The following is a 19,335-nucleotide window of genomic DNA, read 5'->3' as shown; positions in this document are numbered from 1 at the left end:
TAATATGATAAAATTAATGATGTTAAGTAGAAAAACAATGTCATATTGTACCTAAGTGTTCCTTGATTTTGAGAAATAGAGGCAAAAACATTTCAACTGTTTCTTAATGCAGAAGAATTTAAAAAGATTTCACTTCTGATCTGTAATACATTTTATTATGTATAATTCAACCTCTAATGATTTTTTTTTAATCTAAACATGTTTTGCATAAATTATAGATTATATTGTTTGTAGTATTTGTGTAGAGCACATTTTCTTACAAGAGTTCTCCCACCTTGTAAATTTTATATCTTTTTTACTTTGTAGGCGTAGATTCTTTCATGAAAATATTAAATCAGAGATTAATAAATATCTTGTATTATTTTTTAAGCTTTTTCTTGAATATAAAAAGTTTATATTAGTGATTGCAAACATGATCTGCAATATATATATATATATATATATATAAATAAATAAATAAATAAAGAGTTTGCAAAAGACCTGTAAGATGTGATATTTTAATATCACAGCTTGAAGGGTTTAATATAAAATAGCATTTTTAACAGGGGTATGGCAGTGAACTGAGACAATCAGAAAAAAAAGGGCATTTTTGCTATAATGTTTTGATATATATATAAATAGCATCTTTCCTTATCAAAATTTAACCTAGAGTGCATTTTTTGGCTTATCCATTATGGACATTTTATTGTCATTTGTATTGTTAAGCTACTAAAATGGTCCATTTGAAATCAAACTCATTACAATAAAATTATGGAAACAACTGTGTGTTATATTAACAACTTCAGTTAATTTAATATAAACCAAAATAATTAACCAGAATTTCACCCTTCCTATTAAGTTCAACTGGAGTACACATACGTTTGTGTGTGTGTGTGTGTGTGTGTGTGTGTGTGTGTGCGCGTGCGCACGCGCACACACAAGGAGTTTACTGGAGTACACAAGTATACTAAAGTAACACCAGTTTGGTGAACCATTAACCTACTGGCCTGATTTATTATACTCTGGTAGAATAAACCCTACTACATAAAAGCTAGTGTTTTGTTATCTGTTTGACTAGAGATTACTTACAGTTAAATTAAAACAAAAACAGTATTGGTGGTGGTGATGGCAGCCAGTACATGGAATACCAAATCCAGTACAAATCCTCAGTTCAGCCAGTCTGAACTGAGGATTTGTTGGAAAACTTGAAATAAGTCGTATGGGCTGAATGTGTGCCATCCATATTCTTTCAATTTTTAGGCTACCATTATTGTTTAAGATAGTGAATGTTAGTGAAATCAATCCAGAAGATTTTTGTGAGAAACTTTGAGGGTTTTTTTTTTTTTTGTGATTTTTTTTAACCATAGTGACTAGGATTTTTTTGTATTGTTTATCATGATTGTGAATTAAAAAAAAATGGGAAATTTAAAGAGTAGTGGGCTGAAGGACTCGGAGATCATCACTTCCTCATAGGGAGTAACCAGCCTTCAATTCAAGTGTGGCCTTGAACAGTGTCCCCTTCAATGCTCTCTCCAGAGACAACCTGGCAAAGTAAGCAGGCATCAGGATTATTTGTCAGTTGATTAGGAAAGTTTAGTCTTCATCTCTCAGATGCTATCAGCTGTTACCCTGAAATGGAGGAGGTACTGGTTCTTTGAAAATATTTTGAAGGTGAAGAGCAAAAACAGAGATCTACATCCTCACTGCATGTAGGAATAAATGGGGTGCAGAAACTGGAACCCATGCTCTACTCTCTAGAGACAAAACATGACAAAGGCCACTACATGCTTTCAAAAAGTGGTGCACTGGTATTTTACCAGCAATGAAAGACATCTACCACCTAGAGGTCTAGTTAGCGCTTCATCTAGGGAAGGCTTGCCCCCCTCCCGAGCCCTGTTTGTTGAAACACTATCACAAGATGGAGGTGACTTGCCTGGGAGAGGCCATATATTACATAATCACCAATCCTTAATGAGCCCAAATGATGAGGGTATACATAAATGATATAGGAAATAATTTGAAGGGAAAAATTCAATTGTTTGTTGAATATGCAAAATTGGGTAGGGTAATAGTTAATCAAGGCAATGTGGAGCTTGCAGGATGATTCAAATAGGCTGTCAATATGGGCAAATGTTAATGTGTGTCAGTTTAATGTAGAGAAATGTAAAGTTATGCATTTTGGAACAAATAGATAACAAACTGTGTACCACATTGGTAGAATTGTAAATATTGTCTCCACGAAATTGATGAAGCTTGGGGATAGTAGTAGATAGAGAATTGAAGTTTATTGAATATATTGCCAAGGTAGCCTCATAGCTCTTGACTATTTTTATGATGTTCATCTGATGAAAGATCAGAGAAAGCCTTTATCATCTAAACAAGAGTTGGAGGAGAAGACATACTGTGAGATCTTCCTTATCTTTTAGATGTTACCATTGTGTGTGTGAGAGAGAGTGGCTTGACTGCAATTTGAGCAGTTGTAAACTTAATGCATTTGGTACTTATAAAGTCTGCTTTAGATTTTTCCATTGGTTATGGCTGTAGTGTCAACTATGTGAGATGCCATCATCACTGATATTGCATGTATGCTGCCATTTTTAGCTTGTACTGCTTTGACACATTTCTTAAACTAAAGATTGGATAAAAATTGAGGATTTTGAGTAAGTGTGGAATAAAGGGCCTCCTTTATTTCAGTTATTAGATTATAGCCAAATGCTTGGATCAGGAATGTAGAAGCAACAATCAGACCATGAAAAAAGAAGCATAGAAATCCTGACAGTCATCCCATCTGACCATATTGTAGTGCCACAGATATGAAGCTGAAATTTGATGGGAAAAGAGTGTTCTACAGAAAAGTAATGTGCACAGGGTTATGATTAGATTTGCCAAGAAGGGAACAAACATTAATGGTATATTTAGGAGAGCTGATAAAGAGCGTAGAAGAATGATGAGAATTATCTAGAATTCTTGTAGGTAGATGAACATTTTGTGTTAAATCATTACTGGCAGCAGACAATTGGTTTTCTCTTCCAGCTTGGTCTGTAAAGTTATCTCACTGTTTAAGTAATTAGACTATAGGTGATCAACTTTCAGAGAGAGAGAGAATCAAAAAAGGTATGTATGTATAAGTCACTAGCATAATAGCTAGGAATCAAATGAAGGCATCAGAGGCAAGAATGTCTAGAGTCAAAGTAGATCATGTGAAAGGAGATTCCAAGTCTTATTACTTGACCGAAGTACATGTACCATCCTCCTTATGAAGGTAGTCATGCATGATATGAGAAATTAACTTGATCTGTAGTCTTGGAAAGATGCCAATTGAAATTCAATGAACAACAGATCAACTTTAAATATCTCCAAGTGGTGTAGAACTTTTTTTTTTTTTTGCTTGTATAAGTCTATATGGAAATGTTTTTGTTTACATGGAATTTTTGAGCTAAGATGTTTCAAATGTTAAAGGAGAGGTCACCTTTGATAACTCAAAGGGAATGACTAGCATTAATATGAATCTGATGGACACCAGGAGATTTGATGGATTCTCTCTCTCAATCTAGCAAAAGCAGGAATTTTAGAATTGTGTTTTTTTTTTTTCCTCCTCCTCCAGAAACCTCGCCAACACGTATATATACATCCGAGTTATCATGGATGCGAAGTGCATATTAAAATTGTAATACCATCGCTATTACATTGAAATATATGATGGATATGAAGCATATAGGGATGCATATTTGATCCATAATGACCAGTATTATTTGGCTAATAAGCTTTCTGTTCAGCATACCTTGCTGAACAGAAAGCTTATTAAGTCTTCGAGTTTTTTGTTAGATCTTCTTCTCAAAGGATAAGAAAGAAATTTGACAGAAAAAAACATCTTTGAACATATATATATATGCAGTTTATTAATAAATTAGGAAATCAGATATTTTAACCAAAATTTACTGATCATCTTTTGTGAACTAAAGTTCACTGAGGCTTCACTAAAAATTACCGAAGATCCAACAGAATTCTGTACATCATCTGCTCTACCCCTTAAAATCTTAAACTGTAACTGGAACACAATCCAAAGTGTTATTCAGCAGAATAGTTTCATTCCAAAGAAGATCAAACACAGCTTTAACTCGCGCGCACACACAAGCCTGCACCTAGGGTTCCATTTCCATACATTTCTGAAATCTCTTAACCAATTTCGAGGATACTTAGAAAGTATAATTTAGTGCTTACTTTTTTATCCTGTCAATAAACTCTTCTCTGTGTTACTTTTCACAACAGAAGAACAATCTCCTCTTTTCCTTCCAGATGTTTACCAAGTTCTTTGTGATTTGTTTGTTTCTTCTCTCTTTTACTCTGATGAGAAAACTGCAAGCACATTAATCATACATCATTTATATATATATAATGCCAGTGCATCATTCTTTCATATATATATATATATATATATATATATATATATATATATATATATATATATATATATGAAAGAATGATCATTAACTCGGTTAACATACATATTTTTTAAAAAGAATTGAATGACTAGAACCGAAATTTGAGTAAAAAGGTTTTAATATAAAAACACGACTAGTTTTGGCTTGTAACAGCCTTCATCAGGTGACATTATAAAAGAAAGAAAAAAGAAAAAACACTGAAGCTTAAATAAACTATGAATATCATAGAGAGTCTCTATACATAATTGACATTAAATCGTTGTGGTTGTATTTAAAGCTGTTCTTTCGTTTGTTGTATTGTTGGGAACGTGCTAGTAGCATCTCGTGGATGCCAGTACATGATTACAGCTGAATGATTATCTGGGAGGTTGTAGCTCAAGTTATTATTTAGATGAACAGGATTGAAGATGATTTCCCTAGATTCCACAATTTTTCTCTCCAGTTCATCATTGCAACAAAAGATGTTAGTAGATTTTTCCCAGCAAGCTTTGTGACTTTGGCTTTCATCATTAGGATTAGTTGAGAAAAGGATATGACTTGATAATGCACTGGCTCGCTGTCTCTTGTAAGTAATGTCCCTCATGTGTTCTTCCATATGTAATTCAACAGATTTGTCTGTCTGCCCAAAATAAGGAATATCACAATCACATAATATTTTATATACACCAGGTTATTTGAGATGATGATGACAAGGTTTTGGGTGGCTTATTAAGAAACGGATCTTTGAAAGTGGAGTGAACAAGGTTGTGATATTGTATTTTCTTAGAACTTTTGCTAATTTATGTGAAACTGTACTTATGTAAGGAATAGATATATTGCCTTTGAATCTGTTTGTTTCTTCTGAACGATGTCTAGGAGGATTAAGAAGAAATCTTTCAATGATTCTCTTGGAATATCCATTAACTTTGAAAGACGTTTTCAGCTCCATGGCTCCAAATAATGAAGACATCTACATAGCGTTTCCAAACTTTAGGTGTTAAAATGAAGGAAGGAGATAGCCTGGTTTCAAAATCCTCTAAGTAAATATTTGCGAGTACGGGGATAAAGGAATAGCCGTAGCCAGTCCATGATTTTGCTTGTATATAATATCTTGAAATCTGAAGTAACTGGACTTGATGCAATGTGTAAGCAAGGCTAAAATTTTTTTTTTTTTTTTGGATAACTTGTCCTTGAGTAATGTTAGGACTTCATCTTTTGGGACATTAGTGAACAAAGAAATTATGTCCAAGCTAGCCATGATTTCATCTTCATTAACTGTTATATCCTTGATGTATGTAACAAAATCTGTACTGTTCTTGATAAAGGATGGTGATTTGCCTGAAAAACTTTTGAGGTATTTGGCAAGATATTTTGAAAGGTTGTACGTTGGAGAATTGATACCTTCTACAATGGGTCGTAGTGGGGGTGTTCTCTTTATGGATTTTAGGAACACCATATATGTAAGGAATTAACGGATGGAGAGAGCGTAGGATTTTGAAACCAAGGCTATCTCTTCCTTTATTTTAATAACTAAAGTTTGGAAATGTTATGTAGATGATGTCTTCATTATTTGGAGCCATGGACATGATTCCCTTATGGTTTTCCTTGAACATCTCAATAGCTGACATCATAGTATTAAGTTTACTGCTAAGCTTGAAACGGATAATTCCCTGCCTTTTCTTGATGTCAAACTGACCCACTCTTCTGGTAAAGTCAAAATATAGATATATAGAAAGCCCACACATACCAACAGATATCTGCATAGTCAGTCCCATCACTTCCCTCCTCATAAGCTTGGAATAATTTCCACCTTGGGGCATAGAGCCCATTCTCTTTGGATGACCCAAATGCACTTCTTACAGAAATAAACCATCTCAAAACTTCTTTCAAAGTTAATGGATATTCCACGAGAATCATTGAAAGATTCTTTCTTAATCCTCCTAGATTAAGAAGGAATCTAGGAAGATTAGGAAGAAATTAAGAAGGATTAAGATCATTAAGAAGAAACAAATAGATTCAAAGGCAATATATCTATTCCTTACATAAGTACAGTTTCACATAAATTAGCAAAAGTTCTAAGAAAATACAATATCAGAACCTTGTTCACTCCACTTCCAAAGACCTGTTTCTTAATAAGCCACCCAAAACCTTGTCATCATCATCTCAAATACCCTGGTGTATATATGATGTTCTGTGATTGTGATATTCCTTATTTTGGGCAGACAGACAAATCTGTTGAATTGCGTATGGAAGAACACATGAGGAACATTACTTACAAGAGACAGCGAGCCAGTGCATTATCAAGTCATATCCTTTTCTCGGCTAATCCTAATGATTAAAGCCAAAGTCACAAAGCCTGCTGGGAAAAATCTACTAACATCTTCCGTTGCGATGATGAACTAGAGAGAAAAATTGTGGAATCTAGGGAAATCATCTTCAATCCTGTTCATCTAAATAATAACTTGAGCTACAACCTGCCAGATAATCATTCAGATGTAATCATGTACTGGCATTTACGAGATGCTACTAGCACATACAACCACAACGATTTAATGTCAATTATGTATAGAGACTCTCTATGATGTTCATAGTTTATTTAAGCTTCAGTGTTTTTTCTTTTTTTTCTTTCTTTTATAATGTCACCTGATGAAGGCTGTTACAAGCCGAAACTAGTCGTGTTTTTATATTAAAACCTTTTTACTTAAATCTCAGTTCTAGTCATTCAATTCTTTTTAAAATATATATATATATGTGGAAAGTTTTTTACCTTGGATATTCTATACGTTAAAGATACCAAGCAATTTTATAAACTTGGCTTTAATCCTTTTTCCCAAGTAAGCAAACAAGCAGGTAAGTCAAGTTTGCGCCTGAAATATTTTCAGGTCTGAGACAACTTATGGTAAAGGTGGAGTAAGCTCTGATCACTTTCCTTATTATCTCCCATAATGCAGAGCACATCTCTTTGTGGACATGTATGATGCTATGCATTAAGGGAAGGGTCACTAACCAGACTGGTTTCAACTTTTATTGAGGTCTCATCAGTGGGAGCCAGACCCTGGGATGCCAAGGTAATGCAGAACTTATAAATTTTACCAATACAAGTTGCAACAAGGTGCTTTGACCTTATTAAATAGCAATATCAGGATGAGAGAAAGACGTAGAAGTTTTTTTACCTTGGGTATACTATACGTTAAAGATACTCAAGCAATTTTATAAACTTGCTTTTAATCGTTTTTCAAAGTCTCCCAGTTTGTCAGGTTTGCACCCGAAGTATTTTCAGGTCTGTGGCAATGCATGGTAAAGGTGGAGTAAGCTCTGATCACTTTCCTTAGTATCTCCCATAATGCAGTGCGCATATCCTTACAGACATGTATGATGCTATGCATTAAGGGAAGGGCCACTACCCAGACTGGTTTCAACCTTCATTAAGGTCTCATCAGAGGGAGCCGAAGGTAAAAAAAACTTTCTACATCTTTCTCTCATCCTGAGATTGTTATTTAATAAGGTCAAAGCACCTTGTGGCAACTTGTATAGGTAAAATTTATAAGTTCTGCATTACTTCAACTTTGGCATCTCAGGGTTTGGCTCCCACTCAATAAAGGTCTAAATCGGTCTGGGTAGTGGCCATTCCCTTAATGTATAGCATCATATAGGTCTACAAGGCGATATGCTCTGCATTATGGGAGATACTAAGGAAAATGATTAGAGCTTACTCCACCTTTACCATGAGTTGCCTCATACCTAAAAATTCTTCAGGTGCAAACTTGACTTACCTGCTTGTTTGCTTACTTGGGAAAAATGATTAAAACCAAGTTTATAAAATTGTTTGATATCTTTTTTATACACACACACACACAGTATACACTTATGAGCAGTTGAATTAGAGATACCTGCTTAGTAGCAGGTAGCACCCCCTTTCGCCTTGATGATGGCAGTGATGCGCCGTGGCATGGACTCCACAAGGTGCCGGAAGCGTTGAGGAGCCAAACTAATCCATGACCGCTGCACAGCCTCCCACAATGCATGGAGATTGGTCGGAGCAGGGTCCAGGGCTTGTATATCTCTCTCAACAGCATCTCAGATGTGTTCGATAGGATTGAGGTCTGGGGACCTTGGAGGCCAGCCAAGCGTCCTCATGTCCGTGAAGTGTTCATCCACTCACTTGGCCACAGTTCGGGCGCGGTGGGCCAGTGTATTGTCTTTCTGTAGGTACAGGTCTCCTGCAGGGTGCTGTAGGTGCAGAAATGGGTGCACATGATCTGACAGCAGGTCCCTGTATCGTTTGCTGGTGAGGGACGATGGTAGATGTACAAGGTGACCCATTTCATCCCATGTAAACAGTCCCCATACGAGGATACCACCACCACCACCACCGGCCTGAACTGTACCCTGCTGGCACGAGAGATCCATCGCTTCATGTGCTTGGTGATGCACTCGTACCCTGCCATCGGCATGTACCAATGTGTACCTCGACTCATCAGTCCAGGAAACCTTCTTCCATGTGCCGAGGGTCCAATAGCGGTGTTCCTGCACCCATGCTAATCGTTGTGACGTGCAGTGAGCAGAGGTACCCTAGTCGGGCTGTGGCTTCTGTACCTCATAGCGAGGAGATGGTTCTGGGTGGTGTGGCTGCTCACACGTTGTTATCCAGCATTGAATTGGGGAGTGATCTGCGGCACTGTGTCCCATCTATCCACTGTTACTAGCCGACGCCATCCCCTGTCATCGACACGTATGCCGGCAGTTTTCCCTGGCAACTGTGGTTTTACCCAATTCCATGTACTCACTGTACACTCTTGACACAGTGGCCCGTGAAAAGCCCAGTCCTGCACGACTTCGGAGATGGAGTTCCCCATACGTCTTGCTCCGACTATCTGGCTGCGATCGAATTTGCCGAGATCTTGAGTCTTCCCAATTCTGTGCTCTACTATTACTCAGACGGTCAGTGCAAGGTCTGACGACATCCCCGTCACGTGGCACTATTCCATTCGCCAGGTCGACCACAGCACCATTTCGCCAACACGGCAGGTATCCCTAATTCAACTGCTCGTGTGTGTGTGTGGGGGGGGATTTTTACCTTGGGTGTATTATACATTAAGCATACCAAGAAATTTTATACTTGGTTTTAATCCCTTTCCCAAGTAAGCAAAACAAAGTTTTGCACTTGAAATATATTCATGTCTGAGCTACTTGTATATAGAGGCTGATGACTTCATATCACTTGCCTTAGTACGTATCCCATAATGCAAAGCAACACTCCCTTTCAGGCTTGTGTATAATACATCCAAAGAAAAAACATTCTACATCTTTCTCTCATCCAGAGATTTTTATTAAGAAAGTAAAGTACCTTTTGTCTACTTGTATATGGGATATGACCTCTGCATTACTTCAACCATGGTATCTCTCCCTGGTCTGGCTCCCACTGAAGATACCGCAATAAAGGTCAAAACCGGTCTGGGTAGTGGCCCTTCCCATTATGCATCTTTATACATACCTGAAAGGGGGGGGGGTGCTTTGCATTATGGGATACATACTAAGGCAAGTGATATGAAGTCATCAGTCTCTATACAAGTAGCTCAGACGTGAATATATTTCACGTGCAAAACATTGTTTTGCTTACTTGGGAAAAGGATTAAAACCAAGTATAAAATTTCTTGGTATCTTTCATATATATATATGTATATATATATATATATATAAAAAAGACTGGTGCAGCACAACAGTGTTGACAGGAATCACAGAATCTTCTGGTCTAGGACCCATCTTTACATTATTGACATTTTAAATTTGAGTGTTTATTGAAAGAATGCTAAAGACAATATTACATTTCCTTACCTTAAACTAGAATGACCATATTTCCTTTCCTAAAATTTGGGAAAGTCTGACCTTTATCAACTTCAAACATTAACATTTTTATTATCATTATAATGCATCCACTTTATATCTACTGGAATGTTCTCTAGCATGCAGATTGTATCTTTTGAAATCCATTGTTATTATACCTTTTGAAATTATCATTTCACTGAAAATGATCTGTAAATTTTAGATCAAAATATATGATTTCATAATTTATTGATAAACGTCTTGTGCCTGTATTCCAAGATATTTTTATTCAGCTATTTTAAGGTAGTAGATGAATTTTGTTCCCTATTATGAGATTATTGACCTGACCTGAAAAATTCCATGTTTTGTCTCTGTTTGGTCTCTCTAGAACAGAATTTTTGGATTACCCAATCCTTAGCCTGCCAGATCTTCATGTAGTCAGACTCAGTGCAGGTGGTATACACCATCACACATATAAAGCTCATCAAATTGGGCCTTATAAACTCATCTGTGGGGATTGAAAGTCTATAACCCACACACTTTCAGGCAGTGAAAGTGTAGGGATTACAGACATGCAATCCTCACAAATTACACCCACTCTCCATGAAAAGGACTTACTCCTTTGCTCACACTCTCCTTATATAGTTTCCAAGGATTCCTCTTGTTCTATTTCCCCTTCCATTGTATAAAAACATTCATTTGGTAACAACTTCTGACCAACTTATATGCTTCAATCATATCTCCTTTTTTCCTATTAGAAAGTAACACCTTCTTTTCATATGCCTACTTGAACATTCACTACCATAGACTTAACTATTTGCTCACACTTCCCCTTTTCCCACTTTTCAAGTGGAAACTGATGAGAATTTATTTTGAAGTGATCACTTTCCCATCACCTTCCTGCATGGGCAACAATGCACTCCATCACGGATATCATGATGGAAAATTAAGTAAGCTGACTGGCTCACCTTCTCATCTTTAGCAGAATTTGATTCTGCAATAGTCAGCTCTTCCATGAATATTCAGATGTAGATCATGTGATAATTATTACACAAGCCATCATGACTTCAATTCTTAAAACATCTAATTGGTTTCCATGTTTCCTTAGCCATGGTGGAATGATAATTGCACAGTGGCCAAAGATGCTCAGATGACAGCCTGGGATATTTTTTTGAAGATCCTCACTCTAAATACAACAAACCTCATTGCCTGCAAGCATGCTCAAGCAAGACATCCAACTTCAGTGCCAAAAGGAATCCTGAATGCAATGCACATCTAGCATAAGAAAAACAAGTAACACTAAAGTCCGGACAAAATACCACCTGCTGGCTTTCCTTCAACAGTAAATCATGACCTATATGTGGATGACTTCACTATCTTCTGTCATTCATGTAATATGAGGATTATAGAATGACAGCTGCAGCAAGCCATTGACTATCTTTCAAAATGGGTGCTTGCAAACAGGTTCAGATTTTCACAGCAGAAGACAGTTTGTGATGACATGTTGATGACATCAAGTATTATATCTGCACAAATTGCATCACTATGAAAGTTGCATAATATGTTCAGACTTACAAAGTTCTCTTCAGGCAATAAGATATCTACAGCTTCAGAAACATCCAGTGTTCTCTTGAATCCAACACCACCTCTTTCAGTCATGGAAGCTGCAATTCAGTGTATGCTTCTGTCAGATTCCAAGCCATGAGATTAAAAGAAACAAGGCTTCAGCTCATTTCTCAAATGTCCACCATCTGCTTGTACCTTACACAGATCACCAGCAGATTATCAGACAAAAACTTCTATCCCAGTGGCAGTTGTCTTACAACAGAGAGGCTAATAAGCTCTACCAAATTAAGTCTGAAATTAAATTATGGCATGCTAACCTGCACAAGGTTTAAACAGAAGAAATTGTTCTTGCTTGGCTCCAAGTAGGTCATAGTCATGTTATGCACTCCTTCCTATTGAGGTGTGATAACATGCCTGGGTGTGAGTTTTGTGATGCCCGACTATCCATCACTCATATTTTAATCTACATCCCTCATTTCACCTCCGAGCACAGTCATTATTTTAGTCACTTTTATAATCTGTCTGTGCTAGACACAGAGACAAATTTTATCAGCCTCATTGACTGTTACCTTAGTTTTTAAATTTTTTACAGAGTATTAATCTTTACCATCTCACATAAATTATATATTTATGAGTTGAACTTATTGTAAATATGCTTTTAAAAACCCTTTTAATGTTTTATGAATTTTAATACTTTTTTACAGTTTTTTTTACATCTGTTTTATACTCATCATTTATAATTGTTTTTCTACACTGATTTTTGCCATTTTGCTTATTTTTTACCTGGTATACTTTTAAAAAATGTTTTATTTATGATTATTATTGTTATTTCAATTTTATATATAGCTTTCAGACCTATATAAGTTGCTTGTTTATTACATGTGTTCTGGCACAGCATCCCTTGTGCCATTAAACACAAAACAAACAACCGATCCAACACAGCAGTTGTCCTGCTAATTTTCACTGCTGGGAAACCTTGTGGACCCCCTATCATTTACCACACCTGTAATAATGAAATTTTCATACTTTGCCTACCCAGCAGGCTGAGTGGTTAGCTTACCCCCCCCCCCTCTCTAATCAACAAGTTGTGGGTTCAAATCCTGCTGTGGGCATGGATGTTTGTGATAGTCTTTAGGTGGGAGATGAATTTCATCACTCAGTGTTGATATCGCAAAAACAATTGGCTTGAAGTTCCATTCTCTAGAGCAGTGTTTCCAGACTATGTAACAAATAAATAAATTGATGAAAATGGAGAAAAAGTCATCCTTAGCTATCCATGTTACAAAATGTACCATAGGTTTGCAAATAACCTTTCCTGAGTGAGAGTAAAAAATAAAAGATAAAATAAAAAATATTGCTGCTCTCGAGTTATTTGTCACATCTTTTTTCTCCATTTTCCTTTGTTCTATCCTTTTGATACTATTTATTATAGAAAGTGTTGCGTAAATAAACTTGATATTGCCTTCACTCACCATGTGATAGCTATCACTAGCAGTATTTTCACCATAATTCTTATTCTTCAAAACTAACTTCTGCCATTTTTATGTAGTTATTTATTTATTTATTTTTTTTTCCTACTGCTGGTAGTTTATCTCTTCCTATTATTGCACCAATAATTATACTTGTTCCTCATCTAGGTTAGAATAATATAATTAAAACAAAATGGTATGAACAAGGTCTATAGGTGGATTGATTCAGGCAGAAGTTGGTTGGATCCCTGAAATGTTAGATATGAAATGATCAGAGTGCTCACAAGTGATAGACTAATTTGGAGGAAAATTGTTGATAGGGGATTAATAATAATGTAAACTTAATCATGTAGTACTGTTGTCATAGTACCTTGAACATCCCTTGGGGATACATGTCAGGAAATTGATGATGATGGTATCAACAAATAGCAAGAGTTTGGAATTAGTTTTATCTATCACTTTTGATTGCTAATTGTACATTGTATATTTCTTGTAATAGACAATATTCTTGTATATTGTATATTTCTACTGACATTAGTTTAAAATTCTATTACATTAAGAGGAATTTTAACACAGAGTTTGGTGAAAAGATGAATTTCCTTTTTTCTTTAATGGGGAGGGACAAATATGAAAAAATTTTTAAATTCATTTTCTGATTCCGATTATCAGTAATTCAAACAATTTCTTTTTGCTTGATTTGCGCATGTTATTTCATTCTTTATTTAAAATAAATCTGCTTTCATCTTATGCTTCACTATACATATAATAACATGACCTGTCCTATCAATTTATTCCTGTTACAGATATCAGCAAACCAAAACTTACAACATCAAAACATGTCAAGTCCAAGGACACCTACCAGTGCTCCACCTTTTTCTTCCAGTCTTCCCCTGGATAGGCGTAAGGAAAGAGAAAAAAAAATTGGACACAGAAGAGTGGATGAAGAGGGCCAAATCACTTACAAGAAGGTAAGCATTAGGCTGCATATTTACAGTAGATTACATTTAATAATATTAGTAATATGTAATGCTGTTATGGTGTTTAGTAGCTGAGTAGTTTACCACTGAAAGCAATTCTGCACCCATATTATTACAATTTGTTTGGAAATAACAGTGTCTGTAATAGCACTTTTGCTGTGAAAGACAGTCATTGTATGTCTCAAGTACTTACACAATTATTAATTAATTAGCTAATTAGTTTGTTCTTTAACTATGTTTCATTTCAAAAACCAAACAGTTTTTAACTCTAAAACATGTTTGAAGAGCATTGAAAGCAAAGCAATGGTAATTTATTATTTCATGCACATAACATCTTTCTGTCCTATGTTTGTCACACGTAGTTTGGCAACATTTGATGTGGTAGGTAGTTATTATGTAATAATTTTCTACTTGAATCATTATGGCTATAAAAACAATCTTATTTAGACTAGTTTGAGCATATACATTTGTGTCAAAAAGCTAAGGATAAACTGCATTTTTTTTTTTTTTTTAACTTGTATATGAAAACATTTTTATGACTACTGCCAAATGTGAATATAAATTTATGGCCAGCAAACTAATAAATTATATCCAAAAAATGTGTTATAAATTTTGTTCAAACTAAATTGCAATATGTTTTTGGCAAAAATTACAAATTTCCTAAGGATGTAATTAAGGAATTAATGTATAGTGCTTACAGAAAACTGCATAGAGACATTTCATTGTTTTCTGGAGGGGAATTTCAAGCCTCCCAATTGCATCCGAAATGTGTTCTATAGGGTTGAGATCTGGAAAGCATGCTGGCCATTCAATTCTGTTAATATCCTTGGTCTCCAGAAGTATCTCTACTGCTCATGTATGATGCAGTGTGGCATTGTCTTCCATAAAAATGAATTCTTCACCCAGCACCATGGAACAATCAAACATGACGTTGAAGAATTCGTTGCACTATTGTTCCCCAGTCATAGTCCCTTTTTCCAGCACTTGTACCTCAGTGCATCCATTAAGCATAATGCCTCCCCATGCCATGACCTCAGCACCACCATATCTATCCCTTTCAAGAACAATCTCACAATGGTAAACTGTAGTCCAGATCAAATATAATCTACAGTTGGAGTCAAGACTAATACTACTCATCTGTAAAGAGTACATTAGCCCATTGGTGCCTTGCCAAATTTTATGTGGATACAACACCACTGAAAACGTGCCCTATGATGAGATGTGGATAAAGGGATGCAGACGGTGTGCCTTTCGGCATATGTCTATTTGTCACACAGACGTCTTGCCATAGTCTATCGAGATATCTGCATACCTATGTTTGAATGCAAGCTGACCTGCCCTGGTGCATTCATTATGCTTTGCTGTTATAACCAACAATATGTCTTCATGCTCCATGGTAGAGTGAGGACAACCTCTTAGTAAATGTCAGTAACACATTCCATTCCACGCTCTGGATACAACATCTATGCAAGATTCCAAACTCTGGCAGTATCAGTAGTTCTGCAGCCTTCTTCAGGCTTTCCAATAATTCTTCACTGTATGAAATCACCTAATGTCTTGAGACATCACAAGACATCCAAATTTACAACTTTATTCCTTCGTGAAAAAAAGCTTCCTTCAAACACAATTCACTTAGTGCAGCCTTTTGCTTTTTATCCTGTTGAAGGCTACCATGTGACCCCTTTGCACACAATTCAAAAATTTGAATGTGTACCCACTTTCTGTTCAAAATCATCAGTTATACAAATTGCCACAAGTTGATTCGTTTCAATTTGTAGTTGTAATCTTCAGAAATAGTGTTTGTCCTTAGGTTTTTGGACACCAATGTAATTTGTTTTGTGCAAAGTATCTGATGATTGTCATTTTCGAAGTTAATTTAATAATTAACATTCAAAAATGAAAAAAACACTATTCTTAGCTGAATATTTATTTTACACATTGTTTGTCTTGTTGATTGAAGGAGAACATTAAATTTAATCGGTTGTTTGTGGCAGGTCTACAGAGCACATATTTCAAGGAAGCAGCACAATTCACAACAACAGTTGTGAATATGAAATGATCATTTGCTGATTTTCAAATGATTTTTTATTGAGAAATTAGAAAGTTAAGAATGGAAAACAAAAACCTATACTTGTATATGTAACAGTTTGCTTCCAACCAACAGAATATATTCAATCTAAAAGGATTCACAGTATTTTTATTGAAGGATAAAGTGTAATACATTTTTTGGAGAAAGTTTATTTCTTTATTATATGGACTACCATTGCTCTCCATACTGAGATGTGCTAGTAACAAAGTTTGAATTGGAAATGGAACAATGTAATTGTTTTAAGTAAGAAAATTATATTTTCTTCTCAGTGTTATATATTATTAGATACTGCAAAGAAAATCTATATTTATGATTTTCTTTTAAATTTCTCTTGGGTATTTTTTCATGTTTATTTTAACGAATTTTTTAGTAAGGCTGGGACCTAATTTTGGGGAATTCCCTAATCCAGAAAAAGAAAAATAGGCTTATAAGGCATGCCTTATAAACTGAAAAAACTGTACAGGTTTGTTGAGGGTAGGCTTTTGCCACTATTCATGCTTTGCAGAATGTGAAAAGCCACATCCTTTGTAGTAGATAACCAGTGGTTGTTACCATCTTGAGCTGTCAGGCAGGCAAATGATCCTGATTTTTGCTGAAAATCCTTACGGAATCTTAAACCTTTCTTATAGTTTCTGTGAAATTTTCTAGTAAAATGTTATGTTTATTGCAGCTGTAAATTTTTGTTCATGTTTAAAAAATTTGGTCATAATGCTTATTTTTAGAGAAAGGTGTGTTGTACTGTAATGTCAATCTTCCATTCCATTGAAAAGCACTACATAGTAACTTTAAATTTCACTGGTTTCTTTGATATACTGTTCTCTATCATGACACTACTAGTCAACTAATCTTAAAAAATCATTGATTTCCATTATTTTAATATTCCATTTATGAGAATTTTCTTCTGGCTACAGTTATTTACAAAGTTAGCATTATGTGCATTTACAACATTGAAGCAAATTTATTTTGTAAAGTGAACCTGATTTTAGAAAATATTTCTATAGCAGTTTCCTGTTTGGTAGCACTGGCTACAACCATGTTTTGTTAATATAAAGAATTGAAGCAATTTTCAGAATTCAGATAATAGTATGTGGACAGTACTTCATGGTTGAATAGAGCAAGAAGATTTTGAGCAGGAGGGGTAAATCAAAATGACAGAACACTAAATGTATCATTCTTTGGCATTGAACACTGAAACACACTCTACTTCTGCTTGGCTTCCCATATTAGGCAGCTGTTTGCCTGTAATGGTTTCAAGGGTTTAAAAAAGTCTTCTGCCCATCTCCTCCTGGGTCTTCCTCTTGATCGGTGTCCCTTTGGTTTGTATTTCCAAGCAAGGTATTGTGAAACACACAAATACCTAAATACTGTACCACCTTCATGGAAGAAAGAATCATACAGTGTATAGTTCAGGTAGCTAAGGTACAGTAGTGAACAAGTTAATCTGAACACTAACATTTTAAAGAAAAAGTTTTTAAATTCACAAGAAAATAAGCACAAAAATTAAACTGTTTTTTTTTTTTTTTTCTGCATCTCAAACCATATGGGTCAAAGCTGTATAACTGAGAGGAGACCTCCACATAGCTGTTAAAGGAATGCAGAGAACCGACCAGGGCTTCTGACCTAATGTCCAATCCTCACCTTCTCGTGGTGCACCCTGTTGGGTATCTACCTGGATACCAAACGAACGAGGGTGGGCTGGCAATTTGGGATTTAGCCAACCAAATTGTATTCTTATTGGCTAAATTCGCATTAAACCAGTATACAAAATGATGATACAACATGACCAAATTTCATGCTGGCTGGGGCGTCGCCTGGTTACACAAGGCCCCTGTTGTTTTCACCAGGGCGAACAGCGAAAATTCAGCTACTGGAACAAACCCTAAAATACACCCCAACTCAACATTACCAGAGTTAAAGATTGGTACTATCAACATAAGAAGCCTGAATGGCAAAGAAATGGAGCTAGCTGAGGAATTAGATAAGTATCAGATCGACATAATAGGGGTGACTGAAACAAAAAAAAAAAAGACAAAAACTAGTGATATCTTTCTGAGCAATAAATACAAAATGTTATATTCAGGCAATGACAATCAAGGAAAAGGAGTAGCCATAGTATTCAACACAAAATACGAAGCTAATCTTCTTGAATGGCAGTCAGTCTCGAGTAGAGTAATGTGGACAATGAGACTTATTTGTGCCTATAGTCCCACAGAAGGTTCTTCTAAGGTAGAAGTGGAGGAATTTTTTGAGGCTTAAGAAAAAGCAACTGACACAATGAAAAAGGAAAAGTTGGTCCTTGTTGTGGATCTAAATAGCAGAGTAGGAAATGATTGTGAGACAGAAATATTTTGGGAAAATTTGGAGAAAAGAGCTAAGCTAATAATAATGGCAAATATCTGATGGATTTCTGCTCAGGACATGGACTGGTTATTACTAACACCATGTTCCAACATAAAAATGTGCGCAAATTCACATGGAGAGAAGAGGCAAGGAATAAGAAAAGTCTCATTGATTATGTTATTGTTGATCGTGATGTTTTCTCCCTGGTGCAGGACACCAGGTACAGAGGATTTGAAATTGGAAGTGATCACTATATAGTCTTGAGCAGGATAAAATTGAATTTCATATTGAAAAGAATAACATGTAAGAAAGTTTTAAAGCGAACAAAAGTTGAACAGCTCTCAGATGTGAAATGTAGACTAAAATACACAAAGATTATTGAAGAAAAAATGAAAGAGTTTGAGAACAGGAATCAAACCTTTGAGATTCAGTGGCAAACTCTGAAGAAAACATTGATTGATTCTGCCAGAGAGGCATGTGGTGAGGTTGTCTTCATGGATAAAAAAATCAGAACTCCCTGGTGGACACAGGAAGTTAAAGAGCCAGTGAAGGAAAAGAAGAAAGCATATCAAAAGTTCCTGTCAAATAAGTCAGCTTGTGCTCTTAGAGAATACACAGAGACAAATGCAAGAATGCTAAACACTGTGTAAAATTATCTAAACAAAAGTCAT

General features: G+C 35.6%; 1 protein-coding gene across 1 annotated transcript in view; it reads left to right on the top strand.

Annotated features, from left to right (window-relative positions):
- LOC150098880 (phosphatidylinositol 4-phosphate 5-kinase type-1 alpha-like) overlaps window positions 1–19,335 on the top strand; it is a 322,543-nt gene that overhangs the window by 22,611 nt on the left and 280,597 nt on the right. The window contains exon 3 of the mRNA XM_090405835.1: window positions 14,062–14,226. Coding sequence (XP_090261961.1) covers window positions 14,095–14,226 — 132 coding nt within the window. The 5' untranslated portion in view covers window positions 14,062–14,094. The remainder of the gene's footprint in view (window positions 1–14,061; window positions 14,227–19,335) is intronic.

Source organism: Typopeltis vanoorti, chromosome 15, assembly GCF_054136105.1.
Source record: "Typopeltis vanoorti isolate ZY-2024b chromosome 15, IOZ_Tvanoo_1.0, whole genome shotgun sequence".
NCBI lineage: Eukaryota > Metazoa > Arthropoda > Arachnida > Uropygi > Thelyphonidae > Typopeltis > Typopeltis vanoorti.
This window is presented reverse-complemented; position numbering and strand designations above follow the sequence as displayed.